At 43.0% G+C, this 15399-nt stretch overlaps 1 protein-coding gene across 2 annotated transcripts in view; it reads right to left on the minus strand.

Annotated features, from left to right (window-relative positions):
- The window catches only part of Reg-5 (Rhythmically expressed gene 5), a 168441-nt gene that overhangs the window by 50291 nt on the left and 102751 nt on the right, over positions 1 to 15399 (minus strand). For both annotated transcript variants that reach the window (XM_067140418.2, XM_067140419.2), the window contains exon 3: positions 13191 to 13295. In XM_067140418.2, coding sequence (XP_066996519.1) covers positions 13191 to 13295 — 105 coding nt within the window. The remainder of the gene's footprint in view (positions 1 to 13190; positions 13296 to 15399) is intronic.

The raw sequence follows: 15399 nt of genomic DNA on the forward strand, positions 1-15399 counted from the left end.
AGAGATAGGAGATTATAAAGTGTACTTGACGGGTGTTAGAAAGGGAAGGGCAGAGTCTGGGGTAGGGCTCTTTATCAATAATACCATTGCACGCAACATAGTTTCTATTAGGCACGTAAATGAGCGAATGATGTGGGTAGATTTGTCAGTTGGAGGAATTAGGACGAGAATTGTGTCCGTGTATTCACCATGTGAGGGTGCAGATGAGGATGAAGTTGACATGTTTTATGAAGCATTGAGTGACATCGTGGTCAGGGTCAACAGCAAGGATAGAATAGTGCTAATGCGCGATTTCAATGCGAGAGTTGGAAATAGAACTTAAGAATACGAAAGGGTGATTGGTAAATGTGGGGAAGATATGGAAGCTAATGGGAATGGGAAGCGTTTGCTGGACTTCTGTGCTACTATGGGTTTAGCTGTTACGAATACATTCTTCAAGCATAAGACTATTCACCGCTACACATGGGAGGCTAGGGGTACCAGATCCATAATAGACTATATCTTAACAGACTTCGAGTTCAGGAAATCTGTTAGGAATGTACGAGTCTTCCGCGGATTTTTCGATGATACAGACCACTATCTGATCTGTAGTGAACTAAGTATCTCTAGGCCTAGGGTAGAGAAAGTGAAATCTGTCTGCAAACGAATAAGGGTAGAAAACCTCCAGGACGAGGAAATTAGACAGAAGTACATGGATATGATTAGTGAGAAGTTTCAAACAGTAGACAGTAAGCAGGTTCACGATATAGAAAGTGAATGGGTGGCATACAGGGATGCTGTAGTAGAAACAGCAAGGGAATGCCTAAGAACAACTGTGTGTAAAGATGGGAAAAGGCGAACATAATGGTGGAATGATGAAGTGAGTGCAGCTTGTAAACGTAAAAAGAAGGGTTATAAGAAATGGCTCCAAACAAGGGCAGAGGCAGACAGGGATTTGTATGTAAATGAAAGAAACAGAGCGAAACAAATAGTTGTTGAATCCAAAAAGAAGTCATGGGAAGATTTTGGTAACAACCTGGAAAGGCTAGGTCAAGCAACAGGGAAACCTTTCTGAACAGTAATAAAGAATCTTAGGAAGGGAGGGAAAAGCGAAATGAACAGTGTTTTGAGTAATTCATGTGAACTCAAATTGATCCCAGAGAATCACTGGGGAGGTGGAGGGAATAGTTTGAACATCTAAATGTTAAAGGAAATCATCCTGGTGGTGTTGCGAACAGCCAAGCTCATGTGGAGGAGGAAAATTATGTTGGTGAAATTATGCTTGAGGAAGTGGAAAGGATGGTTAATAAACTCCATTGTCATAAGGCAGCAGGAATAGATGAAATTAGACCTGAAATGGTGAACTATAGTGGGAAGGCAGGGATGAAATGGCTTCATAGAGTAGTAAAATTAGCATGGAGTGTTGGTAAGGTACCTTCAGATTGGACAAAAGCAGTAATTGCACCTATCTATAAGCAAGGGAACAGGAAGGATTGCAACAACTATCGAGGTATCTCATTGATTAGTATACCAGGCAAAGTATTCACTGGCATCTTGGAAGGGAGGGTGCGATCAGTCGTTGAGAGGAAGTTGGAAGAAAACCAGTGTGGTTTCAGACCACAGAGAGGCTGTTAGGATCAGATTTTCAGTACGCGCCAGGTAATTGAAAAATGCTACGAGAGGAATAGGCAGTTGTGTTTATGTTTCCTAGATCTAGAGAAAGCATATGACAGGGCACCGAGGGAAAAGATCTTCGCTATACTGGGGGACTATGGAATTAAAGGTAGATTATTAAAATCAATCAAAGGCATTTATGTTGACAATTGGGCTTCAGTGAGAATCGATGCTAGAATGAGTTCTTGGTTCAGGGTACTTACAGGGGTTAGACAAGGCTGTAATCTTTCACCTTTGCTGTTCGTAGTTTACATGGATCATCTGCTGAAGGGTATAAAATGGCAGGGAGGGATTCAGTTATGTGGAAATGTAGTAAGCAGTCTGGCCTATGCTGCCGACTTGGTCTTAATGGCAGATTGTGCCGAAAGCCTGCAGTCTAATATCTTGGAACTTGAAAATAGGTGCAATGAGTATGGTATGAAATTTAGTCTCTCGAAGACTAAATTGATATCAGTAGGTAAGAAATTCAACAGAATTGAATGTCAGATTGGTGATACAAAGCTAGAACAGGTAGATAATTTCAAGTATTTAGGTTTTGTGTTCTCCCAGGATGGTATTATGGTAAGTGAGATTGAATCAAGGTGTCGTAAAGCTAATGCAGTGAGCTCGCAGTTGTGATCAGCAGTATTCTGTAAGAAGGAAGACAGCTCCCAGACGAAACTATCCTTACATCGGTCTGTTTTCAGACCAACTTTGCTTTACGGGAGCGAAAGCTGGGTGGACTCAGGATATCTTATTCATAAATTAGAAGTAACAGACGTGAAAGTAGCAAGAATGATTGCTGGTACAAACAGGTGGGAACAATGGCAGGAGGGTACTCGGAATGAGGAGATAAAGGCTAATGTAGGAATGAACTCGATGGATGGACCTGTACGCATAAACCGGCTTCGGTGGTGGGGTCATGTGAGGCGAATGTAGGAGGATAGGTTACCTAGGAAAATAATGGACTACCGGGCGAGTTGGCCGTGCGTGTAGAGGCGCGCGGCTGTGACCTTGCATCCGGGAGATAGTAGGTTCGAACCCCACTACTGGCAGCCCTGAAGATGGTTTTCCGTGGTTTCCCATTTTCACACCAGGCAAATGCTGGGGCTGTACCTTAATTAAGGCCACGGCCGCTTCCTTCCAACTCCTAGGCCTTTCCTATCCCATCGTCGCCATAAGACCTATCTGTGTCGGTGCGACGTAAAGCCCCTAGCAAAAAAAATAATGGACTCTGCTATGGAGGGTAAGAGAAGTAGAGGGAGACCAAGACGACGATGGTTAGACTCGGTTTCTAACGATTTAAAGATAAGAGGTATAGAACTAAATGAGGCCACAACACTAGTTGCAAATCGAGGATTGTAGCGACGTTTAGTAAATTCACAGAGGCTTGCAGACTAAACTGTAATGATCAGCAGGCTTACAAAACTGTACTATTGTTTCGTGTTAAGTAAAATATGTAAATTTACTGTTATTACAATCACAGCGTAATATCTACTTTACATTTCTCTCTGTGTTATAATGAAGACTTGTATTTTTTTCGTTAGATTATTCAACATTTCTTGTGTACCGAATATGCTCCGGTCCCGTAAATTTACCGAAACGAGACTCTCTACTGTACCATAAATCCAATTTCTTTTTGCAATTCTGACTTCCCACTTGAATAAGATTATGCACTAGTAATGCACTTCATTGTCCACCACTGTGGTGTAGTGGTTAGTGTGAGTAGCTGCCACTCCCGGAAGCCCAGGTTCGATTCCCGGCTCTGTCATGAAATTTGGAAAGTGGTACGAGGGCTGGAACGGGGTCCATTCAGCCTCGGGAGGTCGACTGAGTGGAGGAGGGGGAGGGGTTTCGATTAATACCTCAGGCATCCTCGAACTGGTTTTCCGTGGTTTCCCACTTCTCCTCCAGGCAATTCCGCGATGGTACCTAATTTAAGACCACGGACGCTTCCTTTCCTCTTCCTTGTCTATCCCCTACAATCTTCCCATCCTTCTACATAGCAGGTGAGGCGGCCTGAGCGAGGTTCTGGTCCTCCTTCCCATTTGTATTCTCCAACCCAATGTCTCACTCTCCGAGACACTGCCCTTGGGGCAGTAGAGGTGTGATTCGTCGCTGAGTCCGAGGGAAAAACCAATTCTGAAGGGTAAACGGATTAAGAAATAAAGAAATGAACTTAATTTGTGCCGAATAAAGTTCTCAAGAACGTTTATTTTAGTTTTCTTGCCTTATGTTCCTTGTATGGAACAGAATCCGGTCCAGAAAGCCAAGAATAACGGCCCGGCCAAGCGAGTTTGTCGTGGGGATAGGGGCGCGCAGCTGTGAGCTTGCATCAGGCAGATAATGAGTTCGAACCCCACTGTCGGCAGCCCTGAAGATGGTTTTCCGTGGTTTCCCAATTTCACACCAGGCAAATGCTGGGGCTGTACTTTAATTGAGGCCACAGCCGTTTCCTTCCCACTCCTTGCCCTTCCCTATCCTATCGTCGCCATAAGACCCATCTGTGTCGGTGCGACGTAAAGCAACTTGTATAATAATAATAATAATAATAATAATAATAATAATAATAATAATAATAATAATAATAATAATAATAATAATAATAATAATAATAATAATAATAATAATAATAATAATAATAATAATAATTATAATGATGGCTGAGAGGTCTCGTCGTACTGATCACATGATACCTCGTAATCTGCAGGCCATTGGGCTGAGCAGCGGTCGCTTCAAGCGACTCGTTTGGTAGACTAAGGCCCTTCGGAGATGTTGCACCAATGTGCATTTTGAAGAATTTACTCAGTTTGAACTTTTACCTGGATATGGAACATTGCTCTTTGTATAGAGGAAACCTTCATGATTATCTCAATTTTGCATTTCGTCTTCTGTGATTTGAGTTGAACTAGTAAAAATGAAAATCCACAGCCTGTTTCCAGTCATTCGACCGGGTCAGGAATGGAATGAATGAAGCCCCCATCTAACGGCGAGGATAGGAATTGTGCCGGCTGCCGAAGCCTGTCGCACTCCTCTGGGACAATGATTAGTGAATGACAGATGAAATGATATTGGAGAGTTTTGCTGGAATGAAATATGACAGGGAAAACCGGAGTACGCGGAGATAAATCTGTCTCACCTCTGCTTTGTCCAGCACAAATCTCACTTGGAGTGACCGGGATTTGAACCACGGAACCAGCGGTGAGAGCCTGGTGCGCTGCCGCCTGAGCCACTGAGGCTGTCAGTTGAACTAGTAACATGTTATTATTAATGGTGTTTTTTTAAATACATTCTTATTATAGTTAAACGAAACTAATTTTAAAAACTGAACCGAAATTCAAATAATATCACGATTTTATGAGAATGACATTTGTGTATAATTTACTGTACTTTCGTAAACAATAGTTATCATGTAACTTCTGAACTTCCTGTCATTCTTTACCTCACTGCCAAATTATGGGACGTTGGGAATATGTCACAAGGACTCATGTCTGGTGAGTACGGGGGAGGGTTCCAAGACCTCTCAAGGCCACCGTTGCAATAAGAGCTTGACACTGTTTGCGTTTTCATGCAACACGATAGGACGTTCGTCCCGCAATAAACATGGATGTTTGTCCCTCAGGCACATGTCTAAGAATAACATCGTCGTAGTCGTATGCGGCAATCAGCATAAGCTTCACCCGACTGGTTTCCTGTCGACATTTTTGTGGACTTGGCGAACCTCGGTGACGCCATTCATTCGATTTACGCTTTAATTCGGGTCCGTAAGCTCGTGGCCACGTCTCATCAATGGCGACATTACGCTGCAGAAATGCGTCTCCTTCGTTTCGTTATCTGTCCGGGTGGATGTCATTCAGTGCATACCGGTGCTACTTCTCTACGTCGGTGAATTGATGTGGAACCCAACGGTACACAATCTTCCTCATGTTAAGGCATTTCGTCACTGACGTGCCACACCGTTTGATGACAGAGACCAACCTCTACGGGTAATTCCCGAACAGACCATCGATCGTCTACGGAAACGAGACCACTCACGATGTCAATATGATCTAGAGGAATGGTCGGCCGACCTGTGCGATGCAAATCCACAGTCTCATTCCGACCCGCACGAAACGCCTTGACACATTGTGCAACCGTCCTATACGGTAATGCATTCTCGCCACAGGATTCACGCAGTCCTCGATAACATTCTGAAGCATTTTTGCGACGGGCAACCTCGATTTTAATCCACGATCGCTGATCACCTTTTGAAAACATGCTTTCGAACGGTGAAATCGACACTCTTCACTTCAATGCCACACAGCAACAACACTTCAAACTAAATGCCCGTCAAATGCATTCTATACATCGACAACAGCATCACCTGACCACTCCCATATCCTATTTGCGCATGCCCGATCTCCCGCGAGTGTCTGGACTAGGGTTGGGCACTATGTCCCTGTTTCGGCACACTGTGCTGGAGTACAGTTATGTTCCGGAACACGGAGCGCCAGTTGTTCTGAAACATTCTCAAGTGAGACCGAGACAGCGACTCGCTATCCCGTCAGAAGCGCCACTATGCACTGCCCTTCGCCTATTAGCTGACTGTCGATAACGGCAGTGTGCCGCCATGTACTGGAGTGTTCCGTGTTCCGCCGTATCCTCTCTGTTCTGTGAGTTCCGTTGCACCGGCAACTGGCCTTCGGTACATGCGGATAACTTAATGCGTTCTGTTTTGTAAGAGCGTTGAAGCCTAGTAATATATACCGTACAAAAGACGGTAAACTTTGCATAATGTCGCACCGGAGTCCTGTTTAGGACTTTTTACTAGAATAAAAGCGGACAGGGCGAAATACAATTTATGTTCTTCTATTTTGTCTGCAAAGGGATCTTCAACCGACACAATGACGAGAAATTTCCAACTTAAATATCCCACAATTTTTATTTTCGTGTTCTGCGTGTATAGTTTTATTTTTAATCTCATGTTCCTCTTGTACATAATGTTTTATTTTTATCTTCGTGTTTTGCTTGTATGGGTTAATTTTTATTTTAGTTTTCTGCTTGTATACGCGCAGTTTTATTTTGAATCTCCTGTTTCGCTTGTATTTTGTGTTCAATTTTTATCTTCGTGTTTTGCTGGTATAGGTTATTTTTTATTTCCGTGTTCCGCTTGTATATTGTGTACGTAAATAGAGTACAGACGAATGTTTCTTCAACTGTGCGAGTATATGTTTAATTGGTGGAAGTAACATTGTGACATTTGTAAAAACATTTACTGCCGGTGTAATTGTGACAGGTGTATTTCAGAATGAATGAAAACATTCTTATCCTAAAAAACAACATTTAGGCATGATCTTCTGGGTGCCTGTTTTAGAGTTCCGACTGCTTTTTCACGTGCCATGAAGTTTTATCCTGGCCCTAATTACTCGCAATACAGACCGATATATTCGAATGCAGAACATATATTTGGATTAGTTACTTTTAAACACCTGTACTGCCATTGTAACCATGTTACGTGTATTTCACATTGACCGAAAAATCTTCACCTAACAGCAGTCTTTGAACGTTATTATTGGGCGCGAATTTCAGTGTTCCGACTGTTCCTTCACGCTCCGTGCAGCTTTACACTGGCCGTAACTACACACAGCACGTCCGGTACAGCAACACATAACTACCTGCTGAAGCGGAGCATGTCATGTTGCTACACGAAGATCTCTCTACCGCGCAGTTACAGTCCCGTGTGCCGTGTGTCGGCACACTGTACTGAAACACTCCATTTCAAGCTCCTAATGTTCCTGAACCACTGACTGTTCCGGTCTGCCCAACCTTAGTCTGGACTACGTTACCACTACTTTATTTACACCGGACTAGTTGGCCGTGCAGTTAGGGGCGCGCAGCCGTGAGCTTGCATCCGGGAGATAGTGGATTCGAACCCCACTGTTGGCAGTCCTGAAGATGGTTTTCCGTGGTTTCCTATTTTCACACCAGGCAAATGCTGGAGCTGTACCTTCACATTCCTAGGCCTTTCCTATGTCATCGTTGCCATAAGACCTATCTGTGTCGGTGCGACGTAAAGCAAATAGCAAAAAAACTTTATTTACAGCCCTCGTAAAACACTTCGTTTATTAGAGTTCTCGTTCGAACTGGTATATGAGGAAATACTGAAGACTCAACAGATCAGTTCCAATAAATAAATAAATAAATAAATAAATAAATAAATAAATAAATAAATAAATAAATAAATAAATAAATAAATAAATAAATAAACATCCTCTACCGAGCGAGTTGGTCGTGCAGCTAGTGTCACGCAGCTGTGAGCTTGTATTCGGGAGATAGTGGGTTCGAACTCCATTCTCGGCAGCCCTGAATATGGTTTTCCGCGGTTTCCCAATTTCACACTAGGCAAATGCTGGGGCTGTACCTTAATTAAGACCACGGCCACTTCCTTTCCACTCCTAGCCCTCTCGCGTCCCATCGTTACCATGAAATCTATTTGTGTCGGTGCGACGTAAAAAACATCCTCTGAAATTAATTCAACGAAACTAACAATGCACCAACATAAGGAAAAGAGATTTTTCCTGGGGTCTCATTCTTGGAACACCTTATTTCTTCCTCGTAGTAGACCGATGAATCAAATGTCGTATGGCTTTAGTGCCGGGATATCCCAGGACGGGTTCGGCTCGCCAGGTGCAGGTCTTTCTATTTGACTCCCGTAGGCGACTTGCGCGTCGTGTGTAGATCGATGAATCATATCAACTGATATAACGTCGCTGCGCGAGCAGATGTGTGTAGGCTATTTTGCTTTTTTGCTCTACGTCGCACCGGCACAGATAGGTCTTATGACGACGATGGGACAGGGAAGGCCTAGAAGTGAGAAGGAAGCGGCCGTGGCCTTAATTAAGGTACAGCCCCAGCATTTGCCTGGGGTGAAAATCGGAAACCACAGAAAACCAGCTTCAGGGCTGCCGACAGTGGGGTTCGAACCCACTATCTCCCGGATCCAAGCTCACAGCTGCGCGACCCTTAACCCCACGCCCAACACACCCGGTATTTTGTAAAGGAAAATGTACCTTAAGACTATTATACTGTAGGAGTGCGTAAATACTTAATGAAAATATACATTCCTACTGTACGGTACGGTAAGTTTCCTTTTCCTTTACAATCTGGCATACCGAGCTCGATAGCTGCAGTCGCGTAAGTGCGGCCAGTATCCAGTAATCGGGAGATAGTGGGTTCGAGCCCCACTGTCGGCAGCCCTGAAGATGGTTTTCCATGGTTTCCCATTTTCACACCAGGCAAATGCCGGGGCTGTACCTTAATTAAGGCTTCGGCCGCTTCCTTCCACTTCTTAGGCCTTTCCTATCCAACATCGCCAAAGACCTATCTGCGTCGGTGCGACGTAAAACACATAGCAAAGAAAAAAAGAAAAAACAATCTGGCATAGAAAAATGAACAAAACAAACAACGTTCTGATAAACTGCGTATAGTACATAACATGTGGCCGGGAGCGTGACCAGCCTAACGGAGAGCATTGTGGGATACGAGGTACTGCTCGCGCAACGGCGATGATGTGGAAGATATGATGCGAATAAATATAGGCCCTATATACGGACATTATACAAAAATCAACTATTTGCCAAGGGTATGGTTTTACTCGCTGCTGGTTCCGCACAAATCGTCACCGCTGCGCCTTCCACCGCCTACTATAGTCACAACTGTGGGAAACTGCAAATTAACACGTAACCCAGATCGAAGGTGGACGGCCATACGTTTGTGTCTAATGAGTAATAACACCGCTGCCTGGTGCGGGCAGTGTAGATGTAGCTTGCTTTCGGGAGATGGTGGGTTCGAACCCTGCCATCGGCAGCACTGAAGATTGTTTTCCATGGTTTCCCCTTTTTTCACACCAGGTTGTACATTATATAAGGCCGTAATGCCTTCTTCCCAGTTCTAGCCTTGGCCTATTCCATTGTTGTCAAAAAACCTGTCAGAGTTAATGCGGCGTTAAACTACTAACTAAAAGAATATGATATTGCATGTTAAGACGATCATTTTATTGGATGTCAATGTGGTTCCACGCCCTCACTTGTACTTGCTCCAAAACAGGTGATTACTCTTAACTTATACCGATTACCGGTACATCAGTCATAAAGATGATATACTTACTGCCTGTTGTACGAGTAGAATGTCCTGCCATGCCCCTTCGACCGTGAATCATAATTGATTATGATGTATTGTCGGTACTGCTTCACGATAAACAAGGCAATTAATCCAGTCTCATGCATGCTTTGTCGGGAAGGTGTTCGGTGATCGTGCAGGCAAGGGAAATGGTGGAGTACCTTGCTTGAGTTGCGCGAGTGGTTGAGGTGGTGACTACTGTTTTTGGAGGCAGTACAACTAGGCAACCATCCTCTATTAGAAGACTTGGAAGTAAGGAGACGAGATGCTCGACTATGTGGTATGTTTCGAGCTGTGAGTGGAAAGATGGCGTGGAATGACATTAGTAGACGAATAAGCTTGAACGGAGCTTTTAAAAGTAGTAAAGATCATAATATGAAGATAAAGTTGGAATTCACGAGGAAAAATTGGGCCAAATATTAATTTATAGGTCGAAGAGGGAGGGACTGGTGTACATTATCACGGGAAATGTTCGAAATATTTCCAAGATCTTTGAAAGCATTTAAGAAAAAGCTAGGTTAACAATTGATAGGGAATCTGCAACCTGGGCGACAGCCCTAAATGTATATGATTGATTGATTGATTGATTGATTGATTGATTGATTGATTGATTGAGAAAATGGAAGGGGTCCGACACTTCAGAAAATTATATCGGCCAATGAAAGGCAAGGGCAACGAAGGGCGTGAAAAAGAAAAACCCCGGAGGCCTCGAATGCTTTAATACAGTCAGGATAGGAAAGGAACAGGAACTGACCAATGGAGATCGGATAGGGTAGATGAAAATGAGGAGCCTGGCACTAGTAAGTATAAGTCAGCAAACAAGTAGTCGGCTGTCGTTCCCAGTTTTAAAAATCCTTTTCCAAAATCCTATTTTAGTGATATTTTTCACTCACAGTTTTAAGATGGGTACTGAAACTTTCCTTAATGCTAAAAAATTAAGTAATTAACGTTAAATTATAAATAATAGTACAGTATTGTAAGTTGTTATTATTATTGTTGTTGTAATTTTCATTAATCTCTTCACAGCTAGGGCTATTACTTTATTACTGTATTTAGGAAGCAAAATATCCATTTATTTCGTATACTGTGTATAATATCAGATATTTTATCTAAGATAGTACACTAGGGGAGGAATTAGTTTCAGATTTCATCTAACAAATTCACTGGTTAGGTAAAGTAAACTCGTGTCCTGATCCCGAGGTGGTGCAGAGCTTTTCAGGCACGTCCCCAATTAAGGTTAGCTGTAAATACCTTTTCAACCACGTATCAGCCCTCCTACCATTCTTAAATCTCCGGCAGTACCGGGAATCGAACCCGTGCCACCAAGGACGGCAAATGTGCTCACCGTTACGCCACGGAGGCGAATACTGCTTAGTGTTCAAGACAGGGACAACTGACCCTAACTTTGGCAGCTAAAATAAATTATCTATCTATCTATCTATCTATCGATCTATCTTGCTGGCCTTATTTGCTCCAAAATGAATGAATGGAGAGTTGTTATTGTAGCCCTTATGTATAAAGGAAAGGGTCATAAAACATAAAACCGATAATTGCAGGCCAGTCAGCGAGATACATGTTGTTAGTAACTTTGGACAAGCATTCTTTATGATTATATTAGACATGTTTGCGAAATTACTAACTAGTTTGATAGAAGGTAGTTCGGGTTTAGGAAAAAAATTCCACTGAAGCTCAACTTGTAGGATTCCAGCAAGATATAGCAGATAACTTATTTTAGATTCGGGATGTCAAATGGACTGTATCGCGATTGACCTATCTAGGACTTCTGATAGGGTAGATCATGGGAGACTACTGACAAAAATGAGTGCAGTTGGAGTAGACAAAAGAGCGATTGAATGGGTAGCTTGTATTTCTAGAAAATAGAACTAAGGGAATTAGAGTGGGTGATCCTCTAATCCAGGGCCTCTCAAACGCCCAAAATCTCACGCGTGCAGAGCGCGGCGCAAGAGCTCCGTGCACTGTGCATCGGTGCCGCTCGGTGCCGCTCGGTATGGCTCGGATCAACGCTTCGTCTCTGGGCTACTCGGCTATGCTCGGCTCTACTCGGCTATACTCGGCTCAACTCAGCCCGGATTTGGAGCGCTACGGCGCAAGTGAGGGAGAGGGAGACAGGGGGAGCGAGCGAGACAGGCGTGAGGAAAGAGAGAGTTAGCGCTATTGCTCCAAATCGAGGAGTGGGGGTCTGCACTCTGATCAACCAAGCCAAGTCGTCTTTTGCACCGTGCACAGTGCATGCACCACGCGCATGCACCCTGAGAGGCCCTGCTCTAATCATTAAGAGGGGAATTCCTTAGGACAGAATTATTGGACCTTTATGTTTTCTTATAGATGCGATGCGATGTGAGTTAAGAACTGGAATCGAAGATGAGGCTTTTTGAGGATGATCTTGTACTGTATGGAGAAACAAATGTTACAAGACTGTGAGCGACTGCAAACAGACCTCGGCAATGTTTCGAGATGAACAGTGGGCAATGGTATGATGATAACCTGGGTGTTTCACAAAGAGGAAAATTCCTCTCATTGGGGTAATCACATGAACGGGTTTGTAAATAAAGGTTACAGATCTCTTCATATTGTTATGAGGGTATTAAGGGTTTTTAGTAAAGATGTAAAGGAGAGGGAATATAAGTATTTGGTAAAACCCAATTAGAGTATGGTTCCAGTGTAGGGAACCTCACCAGGATTACTTGATTCGAGAACTGGAAACAATCCAAAGGAAATCAGCTCGATTTGTTCTGGATGATTTCCGATAAATGAGTAGTGTTACGAAAATGTTGCAAACTTTGGTCGAGGAAGACTTGGGAGTAAGGAGATGAGATGCTCATGGCATTGTGTACTGTCACTGGAGAGATGGCGTGGAATGACACTAGTAGACGAAAATTTGAGTAGAGCTTTTAAAAGTAGAAAAGAAATATGAAGATAAAGTTGGAATTCAAGAGGACAAACTAGGGGCCTATATTCATTTATAGGACGAAGAGTAAGGGATTAGAATAAATTTTCAAGGGAAATGTTCGATAAATTTCAAAGTTATTTGAAATGGTTAAAGAAATGGCTACGAAAACAAGTGATGGGGAATGTGCCATATGGACGAGAGCCCTAAAGCCAGATAAATGATTGATTGATTGATTGATTGATTGATTGATTGATTGATTACGAGGCTTACAATGGTAAAGTGAAGCAACCTTTGGTGTATGTGCGTATATGGCTACAACCAGATCACTGACGGCGAAGACACCGTATGTCTTTATTTCCGGTCTGCTGATTATTTAACATACGTTCTGATGAATACAATAAGGAAGCCGTTACACAAATCACACTTTTCACGTACACTGTATTTTAAGACAATTCAGTTATTGACTAATAAGTGCTACTGATTTACTTACTAACGTCAGGAGCACCTCTCTGGTATGGGTCCATTTTGTCAAGGCTATCCTCCTCCATCTTTGCAAGATTCGTCAGGCCGTACACCAGAAGAACTTTTTTGCAATCTAGAAAAAATACACATACAAATATTAGAAAGAGAATTGAAATATTATTCAGTATAGTCAATACATTATGGAAGTTAGAATAAGTTTTAATACTGTTTTAATACTAGTGAATCAGCTGTGTCCAACTCCCCATTTTTAACATGTGCAACATTCTTCTTCTTTTTTATCTCTTTACCCTCCAGGGTCAGTTTTTCCCTCGGACTCAGCGAGGGATCCCACCTTTACCGCCTTAAGGGCAGTGTCCTGGAGCTTCAGACTCTGGGTCGGGGGATACAACTGGGGAGTATGACCAGTAACTCGCCCAGGCGGCCTCACCTGCTAATCTGAACAGGGGCCTTGGTGGGGGATGGGAAGATGGGAAGGGATAGACAAGGAAGAGGGAAGGAAGCGGCCGTGGCCTTAAGTTAGGCACCATCCTGGCATTTGCCTGAAGGAGAAGTGGGAAACCACGGAAAACCACTTCCAGGATGGCTGAGGTGGGAATCGAATCCACCTCTACTCAGTTGACCTCCCGAGGCTGAGTGGACCCCGTTCCAGCCCTCGTACCACTTTTCAAATTTCGTGGCAGTGACGGGAATCGAACCCGGGCCTCTCGGGTTAACAGCTCATCACACTAACTACTGCACCACAGAGGCGGACTGAAATCATGTTTATCATATAAATATGTAACAATGCCCGAGTTCTGAAGTAAAAAAAAAAACTTCACTGGTTCTTGATTTTTGAATGTCTAATATGATTTTTAATGGAATGTTTGAAAACCACATTTCGGTATTCAGGCCTCAATTTTTAAATCACAGATGTTTACGGCACATTGACAAGACATAGTGAAACAGTTCCATGCATTCATTTTATGAGAAATGTTATTAATTTGCTTTCAGTTCTTTTTCAAATATCAAACTTAAATTTTCTTTAATTATCTGTATATAAAAGCCATAATAAAACAGAGAAACTGGACTTCATATAATATGAATGCATGGAAAAATGAAGATAACTACTTCCTGCAAAAGTTAATATTTAGGTTTTAAAAAATTGCCAGTGAAGTTAGAAGCTGAAACTTACGGGAAAATGAATATTAGTATATGAATGCTAATTCTAGACACAAATCCATTAAAATTCTCCAGCACCACATGTTTTATAATCCTGCTTTTGTAGGGCGGCTTCTTGTAATTTCAAAACCATGGCAGCCAGTACTTCGCACTATTTACACTAATAGAAATAATAGAATCCGCTTCTGTGGTGTGGTGGTTAGTGTGATTAGCTGTCTTCCCCGGAGGCCCGGGTTCGATTCACGGCTCTGCCACGAAATTTGAAAAGTGGTACGAGGGCTGGAACAGGCTCAGCCTCTGGAGGTCAACTGAGTAGAGGTGGGTTCGATTCCCACCCGAGCCATTCTGAAAGTGCTTTTCCGTGGTTTCCCACTTCTCCTCCAGGGAAATGCCGGGATGGTACCTAAATTAAGGTCACGGCCGCTTCCTTCGCTCTTCCTTGTCTATCCCTTTCAATCTTCCCATCCCCCACAAGGCCCCTGTTCAGCATATCAGATGAGGACGCCTGTGCGAGGTACTGGTCATTCTCCCCAGTTGTATCCCCGACCCAATGTCTCACGCTCCAGGACACTGCGGTTGAGGCGGTAGAGGTGGGATCCCTCGCTTAGTCCGAGGGAAAAACCAACCCTGGTGGGCAAACAGATTAAGAAAGAAAGAAAGAAAGAAAGAAAGAAAGAAAGAAAGAAATAATAGAAGTTAGTATTTACATAATGAAACCACATGTTGCTGCTACACTCTCTCAGGCACTTCGTCCGCGCTTTGCTACTACTACAATTACAGACACTTTTTCCTTGTTCACTTCAGCAATACACACAACCAGTGGCGTAGATAAGGGGGATAAGGGGATATATCCCCTCATGAGGTGCTAGTACTCATTATTATAAATAGATAAATTTAATATTGTATTACTTTTACGAAGGTAAAATAATAAGAACATTCATTTAAAAACATCCATTTAAAAACTGGAAAAAACGGAGTACGCGGAGAAAAACCACAAACCTCACATTGATTGAGCGGGATATGAACCACGGAACCCAGCGGTGACAAGCCAGCGCGCT

The sequence above is a fragment of the Anabrus simplex genome, chromosome 2, assembly GCF_040414725.1.
Source record: "Anabrus simplex isolate iqAnaSimp1 chromosome 2, ASM4041472v1, whole genome shotgun sequence".
Taxonomy (NCBI): domain Eukaryota; kingdom Metazoa; phylum Arthropoda; class Insecta; order Orthoptera; family Tettigoniidae; genus Anabrus; species Anabrus simplex.